Raw genomic sequence first — 11,220 nt, 5'->3', positions numbered from 1 at the left:
GGACAAAACTTGTACCCCCTCCCTTTTTTTTGGGGGGGGGGGTAGGTGACTATTTACTGAGCTATAATTTTAAAATATGCCTTGTACAATTTGTATAACATTTGACAATAAATTTTTGACAGCAAGATTAATGTATCACCTTTAACTTACTATATCATTTTTTTTTTCACTGTTTGAGCTGTCATCATTGTTGCTTCCTGACAGTTCCTGAGCATCATCAGCAATTTCCACATCTACGCTTGTATGGCTTTTTGTAGGAAACACATTTATGTCTTCTTCACTTCCTGCTGTGTCTAGACCCACCACAAACATTTGGTCACTATCAGATGAAAAGTCACTCCTTACAGATAAGGTGTCATCATCAGCTACGGAACTGTTTTCTTCATTGTGTTCTGACCACTGTGGTGAACCTCTTGTCATTACGGAATCTATGCTTGCCATTATGTTAGTGAGACCCTTTTTTACTGCCTTTCTGCTGCTCTGTATTCCTCTTTGAAGTGGTTCGCTGGTATTTTCTATTGTACTGCACGAAGCATCTGCTGGAGGAGTTAAAGGAGGTGTTGTACTAGACGAATGGAAACTTAATACAGAATCACTATGAGACTTTGGCAGATTGACGACAACTGGCACCTCATTGAAGCTACTTGTTGGCACGTATTCTTTTTTACTAGCATCTTCTGCTAACGAGGGTTCTTGAGAAGCAGGGAAGAGATGAATTTCACTCTGAGAGGGAGATTTTAGAAGTGACACTAGATCATCTGAACCAGACGTAGCAGTATACTGCTTTATATTCTGAAGCAATAATGAAAGATCTACACGTGGCCAAAAAGCAGCAATACACATGCTCGAAGGCATTTCTTCTCCAAGAATGTTGATTACGTCATTAGCCAGTTGAGTGTTTGTCTCACTTATTGTATCTAGTACACGAAGTAAAAATATATACTGATGATGAGTCATCTGGACATTCACTATGGAATGAACGTGAAGGACCATGTAAGTTTTAGCATCTGCTGATTCTACTTCTGGCTTTGCATCACCAAGACTTTTTGGATCCGTCTTCTTATCTGTCGTGTTGTCAGTTACGTCTTTACCATGACGATTATCTGGAGAAGAAGTTCTTGTTGACGACCCATTCTGTTGGCCATACAGCCAAATAGTAAGAGGTAATGCATCAATAAATGTCTGTGGTCTTCTCTTTCCCATTTCTCCACTAACAAAATCAGCCCAAAAAGGGTCAAGATGGACACTCCAAACTATTTTATCATCACTGTTGAGGAAACCTTTATTACTAAGAGTTGGTGAAGCACCCTCCTCGCTATTTCCAGAAAGCGTGGATTTTCCTGAAATATTAAGAATAACAAATTAATTATGTTCACAAATATAATCTTTATATAAATATAAACAGATATATGCTTTTAATTAAATAAGAAATTAAGCTGAATATATTTGAAAGAAAAACATGTTTCAGAGATCAAGGACATCCTAAACTAACAATTAAAACATTTTGGTGTAACTATCCATTCACATTTGTTTGAACAGATTGAAGAAATTCTTACAGCAAAGTTAAAACAAGGTTATTCATGAAATAAACTCAACTTTTATAGTAAAGTAACCTTCTCACAATAACAAAATCTATTTTATTTCAGTTACCACCTAACCTAATAAACTTTAAGTAAAAACCAATAAAACTTAAGAAGGAGTAAAGTAAGTTTGAATCCCCTATTGGTTTCCATTAAAAAGTTAATAATAATACACTGATAAATCAATAATTCCAAGTATCAAATAGAACATTGTTATTCTATGTAATATTATTGACCACACAGAAAAAAAGTTTGTTCTTTACAGCCTGTTCTAGGTACTATTTCATAATTATTGAAGTTAAAAAAAATTGAAATTGTGAGCTACTTATAAAAATTTACGTAGAGAAGCATTAGTAAGTCTGTCTTAGATAAAAAAGTATGGAAATATGTTTTCTAATTGATTTAATTTTTGAAAAAAGGAAAAAAAACACACTCCATTATCAAAACTTTTAACATTTAAATTGACATTTTTGAAGTGAAACTAGAGCAAATCAAAAAGAAGCCAGAAAAGTGTTTGCCTGTCTGTTCATTCAGAACTGTCATGCAATGATAAACAAATGGCTATTTTCAGACAGTCATCTCTATTTTTGAATTGACATAATACAAAGACTACAGTTAGTAAACAGCAGCCACTACCAACTTTTGTACTGACTGAATAGTGGGATTTGATGATCACTACTTCAAAGTGAAGCGTGTGGTTTTAGGTTAACGGATTACGAACCATTAACCCACAAATTCAAAGTTTGGGCACACTAACCAGTAAGGCCAACCCGAGCAAAGTGATACAAACTGCATACCAAGGAAGTCATGATCAAAAATTGACTCAAAACTCACCAATAACATATTCCAACAGCCCTTCAGGTATTGGCTTGAAATCTCCCATCCTCCACGGATAGGTATTGTTTTCATATAACAATGTACCTTCACTGAAGGTTTCTAGACACTGGCTCAGGTGCGATTTTGATGCATGGTCACCAAGTCTACGATTTGTGGCCACAATACGAGAAGCCTGCAGATGAAGAGCTTGTGGCCATTCCAGCTGATGTGGATAACTTTGATCACAAGGAAATATCACCTAAATATAACACTTATTCAGTAAATTCTACACTGTCCAAAAGAAGACCAATGAATCTCAGTTGTAAAGGTTTTTAAATTATTCTAATAATTACATAACATACATAAATATATTGGAATACTAATCAGAACATTTCTCCAAACCAATTTTTACAATATGTGTGTTATACGAGTTTTAACTCTAATACAATACAGAATATTTTGTGCTACAGATACACTAGTGAAAATTAGGGTACATTTTAATGGCAGTCAACAGTGTGCAACCATGAGTGAATATATATATATATAAAAGATACTAGTCATATTGCTGCGTGTTATACTTTAGTGGAAAGTGAAGTAAATTGAACTCAAATAAAATGGGACATTTTTTTTTTCATTTAGTCAAACTTTTCTTTACATATTCCTACAGTTACTATCTCAATAAAAACATAAAACATATCCCCATACACCATGAAAAAGAATGAGAGTGAATAATTAACCTAACTAGTTCTAAATAACACTTAAACCTCAACATTTTCATAAGAGAACTGTGTTTTATCAAGGTGAAATTACCGCTAAAAAGAAATATAATAATCAGACTATCTCTAGTGCCCTCCTGAATTTTGTTACCATGACAACAGGTATGTGCTACATGTGGTACCTTATGTTACCATGACAATATAGAAATGTACAGGCATGTGCTACATGTGGTACCTAATGTTAGCATGACAATATGGAAGTGTGCAGGTATGTGCTACATGTGGTACCTTATGTTAGCATGACAATATAGAAATGTACAGGCATGTGCAACATGTGGTACCTAATGTTACCATGACAATATGAAAACATACAGGTATGTGCTACATGTGGTATCTTATGTTACCATGACTTCCAGTAATGAGGATAAAAAACAGGGTGAAAGAAAGGTGGGCAACATCAGTGGCTGTCTGGTGATATAAGAAACCAAAAGCTTTTCTATGATTTATTTAAAATTAGTTATGAAACATTCTGTAAGACTATCTAAAGATAGATAGTCAAACTTGGTCAACAATAACAGTTTCTCGTTAATGTTGACCAGGTGGAAATAACTAAAGATATCTGTTTAATTTACCAGTGTCAAGGATGTTAAATACAGCTTTAAAAACTGATAGGTGTCCATAGCCTCTAAATCAATAACACAAAACTATCTAGATGACTACTTACTTTTCAATATCTTAGATAAAAAATGCAAAGGTATAAGAACTGTAATCAATCCTTGTAAAATAAATAGAAAAGTATATTAACTTCCAATCAGAGAAAGCTATAATTAAAACCAACCTGAACACTGGTACAGCTAATTAAATATAACCTTCTTATACTTCTTTTCATAAAGATTAGAATGTTTTTTTTATCACTTGGGTACCCTCACTGTTAACAATACTTTGAGTTGTAATTCCAATAATATCTCACGAGGTTCGGCCAGCTTAGGAGGTTTAAGTTAGTCCTAACTACAAAAGTCTATGCTAACAAGGCCAATGATCTTTATAATAAAAGTATAACAACAACAATAAAAATAAAAAGTAAAAACATTCAGTATGCTAATTGCACAACCAATATTGTTAACAAAAGCAACAATAGATAAGAAATATAATGTACCTTGCTAAATGAAATGCACAAATGCTAGGCCTTACCCTGAACCATAGTCATAGAAGTATACGCTAAGATCATGATTTAAATCTCAAACTACCAACTTGTAGAAATATTATCTGGCAGAGTCCATATATTGTAGTTATGTTTTTCACGTTAGTATACTTAGTGTGTAAATAACTGGATAAAATTGCTCCTTTTTTATGTAAAATACTTACTGGGATTTATTTGCAATATTAATGGTATTTTTGTTTACGGATTTTTGCGTGACTAATATTTTTAGGACTCTTGTAACAAAAAAAAAGTCATGTGATTTGTGCACAAATGTGTTTAACTGAGCTGATGAGATCCATATGAATTCCTATCAGTTATTCTAGGGTTAACACTTTGCCATCAAATACATAGTAATAAAAGTTGTCTACTTCTAGTGCAAGCACAAAAACACTTCTCACACTTGTATCTATTTATCTTTACAGATCAGCCTATACGGTAAAACAATATCTACATCTGAAACAAAAAGTATATATTACTGACGATTACACAAAACATATTATTTAAAAAAATTTGTTAGTAAATATCTTTATACAATGACATACTGTTAACATTATCTCAGATGGAAAAACACAACTGACTACGTCACTGATGAGGCCGATTCCTTACCTTTGACATTAGAGCCTCAAAACGTACATCCACTGAAGGTGGGGAAGCAACTGGAGGAGGAGGAGCTGCAGGAACCTTAAAAACGAAATGTTATGGTTAGTAAGTACAAACAGTCAGGCAATATTACAGAGATAAAATAGTTTAAAATTATGGCTGAACTACACTGCAATCCTAGTAAAAGTACAAAACAAATTAGCTTGCCAAGATTAAAACTTAATGTCAAATCATATCAATTAAGATAATAAGTAGTAAAAAAATGTTCTTTTTTTATCATATTCAAATTATATACAGAAAAATACATTCACATTAAATTTCAACAGTTCAAACATTATAAATGTTTTGACAAATCATCTGAAATCAAATTACCTCACCACTGATTAAACTCTGTTTGATTTGATTCAAAACGACCAGTGTTTTAAAAACAGTCCAGCCTTTCTGAAGCAATATATTCTTATATTTGTCAAGCAGTAATGTCTCCTAACTATATATATTAAAGTACTTTTAAACTTAACATGTTTTATGTCCAATAAAATGCACTGGTAATTAAAATTTATTCCAAAATCAATCTAGTTTCGTCTTTGTATGATACACACACCTATACAGATATACATACTTAAAAAAAAAAATCAAGTTTATTTTCCCTTCAGTACAACCCAAATCTACCTGCCTATTCAATGTATTTATACAATGGTTCTACAGAATTACCTTTTCATGCACAAATAAAAGAAGTGATTCATAAATTGCTGTAGGAAACAATTTTGGATTGGTCAAGCCATTGCCACATTGTCATTTCTAGGGGATTCTGAGGGCATGTCCCTCCAGAAAAGTATTAATAACTTAACACTATAAGATTGAATCTTGAGTCATTTTAACTACAAATACTGCATACATGAAATGTAATGTGTCAAATTCAAAGAAGCAAGCTTTAATACACAAGTTGTAGCTATACATGCCATGTTAAAAGTGGTCAGGCCATGGCCTGACTGGCCTTACCACTTCCTGTATGTGAAGCAAGCAATACATTTCATAACCCAGAACTAAATATTTATTATTTGTTACTAAAATTGATTTTGGACTTTTTAAAAATAATTTTCTGTCTGTGAAAACAAAGTTTCCCATAAGTGAATAGATAATACAAAAATTATAAACTGATGTGTTTTTTTTTTATGATATGATTTCTTTAAACATAAACATAAACATAAACTACATAAACAACATAAACTTTAAACATAAACTACAATATGCTTTATTATTATTACTTTCAGAAACTGAAAAAACAATTGTAAATTTACTGACAGCATGTTTCGGATACTGGCGAGCCATTTCTTACATGACATGATGTACAATATATACATATTTCAGTAGATGAATGTTAACATCATTAAGAAATGTTTAAAATAATTTCACCAATTTTCAGCTTTTATTACTATTCTTTCATATTGCCTTATGAATAGCAATAGAAGTCTGTTAATTACTTTATAAAGTTTTCTTTGAATCAGATATTATCGTATCAAACTTGTTTAAAATATTTCAAAAGTTTCTGTTTTAGGTGAGACTCAGTAAATGTTCTTAAAATATAAATATGAGTTCACATTTTAGGTGAGACACAGCATATGTTCTTAAAATATAAATATGAGTTCACATTTTAGGTGAGATACAGTAAATGTTCTTAAGATATAAATATGAGTTCACATTTTAGGTGAAACTTAGTAAATGTTCTTAAAATATAAATATGAGTTCACATTTTAGGTGAGACACGGTAAATGTTCTTAAAATATAAATATGAGTTCACATTTTAGGTGAGACTTAGTAAATGTTCTTAAAATATAAATATGAGTTCATATTTTAGGTGAGACACAGCAAATGTTCTTAAAATATAAATATTAGTTCACATTTTAGGTGAGACTCAGCAAATGTTCTTAAAATATAAAATGTATTTCTTACATTTTTACTGAAACTCAATTTTATTTCTTCAATATAATTTACAACTAAATGAAACAAAACTATTTATAAATGACAATGTACATAGAATTTAATATTAAGATCTAAACACCATTACTATACATGCAAGTTTATCCTGGATTAATCCTAGTTCTGAGTTTATTGAATGGTATCAATAATATACACAGAGTAAAAACGTTTTTTCTTAAACTACAAATTGGTAAAATCTATTAGAAAGTTTGTTTTTAAGCAAAAAAGCTACAGATGTGCTATCTGTGTTGTGCTCACAATGGGTATCAAAACCCAATTTTGAACATTATAAGCCCTCAAACTTCTCAATGAACCATTGAGGGGTAGATATTAGAAAGTTATCCAACTTTTAGAACTCAGTTAAACTTTATCATATAACTCACAAAATTTTGGGAATGGACCAAAAAAAGATGCTTTATTTAACATTTTTTGGCTTGTTCGTTAATTATCTGTGCAATAAACAAATTCAAATTCTGTCAATTTTCACTTCTTCACAAAAATTTCAACTAAACCCTTAATATTTCTATGTTAAAATAAGCACTAATTGAAGTCGAGCTTTAGTGGAAGAGCTCCAAACCTATCAACTTCTGTTTTTGATACACTATGAAGTTAAAACTGAGTCGTGTGATGATTATATTATACATTTCCTTTCTTTCTTTACCAAAAGTAATATTAAAAATATAATCTGTGATGTAGAAGTCTAAAGCATTCCATGACTGGCCACACCCTCTGGTTCTCAGGTACGTTAGACTGGTTTACTCAGTTAAATAAAAAACCCAGTAAAGCCAGTCATCTGTGAAACAGATGAAAGATCTACAGTTGGAATTGTTCATTGAAAACATCTGATGTTTTATAAAATTAATTATAACAGTTAAAACTGTTCACATTTAACATGTTAACATTTTTAAAGATATATTAATAACATAACTAATTTCTCACCATAGAATTCTGTATGTTGAGAAAAAAAGCATTAAGCCATAAAACTGTTTGGCTATCATAAGTACCATACACAGGACCTAAGTGCATGTGTACATAAGGACTTGGAACTGGAAAATAAAAATATAAAGTTAGTCAAGTTATCACAGGAATCATGCATTTTTCTAATTAAAATGTTTTATTGGAGTAGGTGAAATTTTTCATTTATTAAAAAATGGGATAATTGTTTCTTTTAGACAATTACAGGTGTTTAAACAAATATTTGAAGTCTAAAGTTCTGAAGGTATCCATAAATTTTAGTTCTAAATAAGGTATGAAACACCTACAAATGTGATATGGAGAACAGTTGTAATAAGTCAACATTTCACTGCCATTAATCCAGCATTGTCAACAGTCGAAATAAGTCAACATTTCACTGGCATTAGTCCAGCATTGTCAACATTTCACTGGCATTAATCCAGCATTTGTCAACAGTTGAAATAAGTCAACATTTCATTGGCATTAATCCAGCATTTGTCAACAGTTGAAATAAGTCAACATTTCGCAGGCATTAATCCAGCATTGTCAACAGTTGAAATAAGTCAACATTTCACTGACATTAATCCAGCATTTGTCAACAGTTGAAATAAGTCAACATTTCGTAGGCATTAATCCAGCATTGTCAACATTTGTAATAAGTCAACATTTCACTGGCATTAATCCAGCATTTGTCAACAGTTGAAATAAGTCAACATTTCATTGGCATTAATCCAGCATTTGTCAACAGTTGAAATAAGTCAACATTTCGCAGGCATTAATCCAGCATTTGTCAACAGTTGAAATAAGTCAACATTTCGCAGGCATTAATCCAACATTGTCAACAGTTGAAATAAGTCAACATTTCATTGGCATTAGTCCAGCATTGTCAACATTTGAAATAAGTCAACATTTCGCAGGCATTAATCCAGCATTGTCAACATTTGTAATAAGTCAACATTTCGCAGGCATTAATCCAGCATTGTCAACATTTGAAATAAGTCAACATTTCGCAGGCATTAATCCAGCATTGTCAACATTTGAAATAAGTCAACATTTCGCAGGCATTAATCCAGCATTGTCAACATTTGAAATAAGTCAACATTTCACTGGCATTAATCCAGCATTTGTCAACAGTTGAAATAAGTCAACATTTTGCAGGCATTAATCCAGCATTGTCAACATTTGAAATAAGTCAACATTTCGCAGGCATTAATCCAGCATTGTCAACATTTGAAATAAGTCAACATTTCACTGGCATTAATCCAGCATTGTCAACATTTGAAATAAGTCAACATTTCACTGGCATTAATCCAGCATTGTCAACTTAATGAAAATGAATTGTCACGTATTTTAATTATTCTTTAATGGCTCATTTTTATATGTTTTATACCTTATTCAGAACTCTAACTTCAGACTTCAAATATTTTTTTTTAGACACAGTCATTAAACTGGCATTTTTAGGTTTTGATGAAGTGAGTTAATGATGATGGAATGTTGACATATTTTAACTGTTTCATACATTACTTAACAAAAACCTGAGTCAATAATTTCTGGTCATTCTTCTTAACTGTATCTCTCTTTCCATGAATAATACACTATAATGATTCAATAGTATTTTACTACTAAGGAAACCAAAATTCAGGTTTCTTAAAATGTGCATAATAACATTAAATACATACCAACATATCTATATGTAATGTAGAAATATAATGAATAAACTAAGCCTCTCAATTTTAGCAATAACAACAATAATTCCAAAAACTAGGAATATATCTGGTTATTTAACAACATCTACAACACATATACAAGGTTTTATCAACAGCTATAACTCGCATGCCTGTTATCTTAAATACCTATAACACATATCCCAATTATTACCAGACAAAGTATACTTCAATTAAATAGATACAGTATTAGAACTGGAATCGCATTAATGAATATATGTTAAGCCTAATATGTTTTTACAGACACTGAAAAGCATGTCTTTTGTGGATAAAAACACATGCACAGCAGTACCCTGTATACAACTGAACATGACTAACACATGTTAAAATAACCTGTTCTGTTCTATGGCACACTTGTTAAAAATACAATAAATTTTTGAACTGTACTGGCACTGATTTCCAATATTAAATTTCAAAGTGCACAAACATTTTGGCTTAAATAACTTGCAGGTATGTAATTTCTATATTTTATAAGTACTTAAAGCTATCAAGATGTAAACCTTATAATTCCATATACCAGAACATCTGGGCCAAATCCACAAAACGTACAAAACTAGTTCACAAACAGCCAAGAACAAAGGTCAAGTATACATGTAAACACAAATATCGATCTAACCTGGGAAATCCAAATCCCCTGGAAAATAATAATACGTCATCTCAAGATGCACAGCTTTCATGTCTGGAGGTAAAAGAATAGTTGTCCTGTCCGAAGCTAAAAACTTTCCTGGTGTTGTGCGTGATCGACTTTTGGAGGATGTAGAAATATTATGTACAGAGAAATCCTCAATCCTTAGGATAACACAACATGACATCATGTGTTTAAGACTCCACCTAGCGGAAGACTTCCTTAGTGGGTAGAGACTAGAACTCCGGCTTCCTTCCGGAGAAGAGCTGGGCAGATGTGATCTGGATTCAGCCGAGGAACTGCTACTTTGCTAAGATAACCCAAACGTAAAATCATTTTCAAGAGAAGAAAATAGTTAGATAAAAATATATTACATGTAAATAATCCATATCATTAGTAAACCTTTTCATGTATGAAGTATAAAACTAATCATTCCTTCTCCAGCTTTGGTTCAATTATAACACCAATCTAACATACTTTTTTTATGAAAGAAATTAACATGTATAAAATATTATTCATTTGAATGAAAACACACCATTTACCACTTTCAAAAGGCAATTCTGTATCATTACCTTGTAACCTGATTGTACACCATGAGGGGGTGCCCTAAACACTGGTGCATGACCTGGTTTACCACTTTCAGCCAAGTCAGCCTGGTAAAAGGCTTGAATCCTGTTTTGGAATAATGACAGGAGCTGTTGAACCCAAGCATTTCTTCCCGTCGAGGGTTCATTATACCGAAGCCAGTGATCTCGGCTTCCCACTACAAAAAGAATATTTAAGAAAGGATCATTTTTTGACCAATAACACACACATTACAGAAGGTTTACCGTGAAGTATAATTATAATTAAACATGGAATAAGTTATGTTGAGTAGTAAGTAGATGAAAGATTATCTCAGTCATTACTCTTACTCCCAGGTCAGTACACAAAAAAACGATAACTCAATCTATAACACAAGACACATTCTAACAGCATCCTTAAGATTTTCTATAAATATCTGAAAAAGAAGGATTTTCCTTTCAGA

At 31.8% G+C, this 11,220-nt stretch overlaps 1 protein-coding gene across 1 annotated transcript in view; it reads right to left on the bottom strand.

The window, feature by feature from the left end:
• The window catches only part of LOC106468882 (UHRF1-binding protein 1-like), a 46,123-nt gene that overhangs the window by 11,653 nt on the left and 23,250 nt on the right, over positions 1 to 11,220 (bottom strand). Inside the window, exons 7-12 of the mRNA XM_022397248.1 lie at positions 10,766 to 10,956; positions 10,185 to 10,503; positions 7,830 to 7,936; positions 4,920 to 4,994; positions 2,415 to 2,655; positions 151 to 1,340 (exon numbers count right to left, since the gene is read on the bottom strand). Coding sequence (XP_022252956.1) covers positions 151 to 1,340; positions 2,415 to 2,655; positions 4,920 to 4,994; positions 7,830 to 7,936; positions 10,185 to 10,503; positions 10,766 to 10,956 — 2,123 coding nt within the window. The remainder of the gene's footprint in view (positions 1 to 150; positions 1,341 to 2,414; positions 2,656 to 4,919; positions 4,995 to 7,829; positions 7,937 to 10,184; positions 10,504 to 10,765; positions 10,957 to 11,220) is intronic.

This window comes from Limulus polyphemus, unplaced genomic scaffold (genome assembly GCF_000517525.1).
Source record: "Limulus polyphemus unplaced genomic scaffold, Limulus_polyphemus-2.1.2 Scaffold3203, whole genome shotgun sequence".
In the NCBI taxonomy this organism is placed as follows: Eukaryota; Metazoa; Arthropoda; class Merostomata; order Xiphosura; family Limulidae; genus Limulus; species Limulus polyphemus.
The sequence above is the reverse complement of the archived record's forward strand: the minus strand, read 5'-3'. Positions and strand labels throughout refer to the sequence as shown.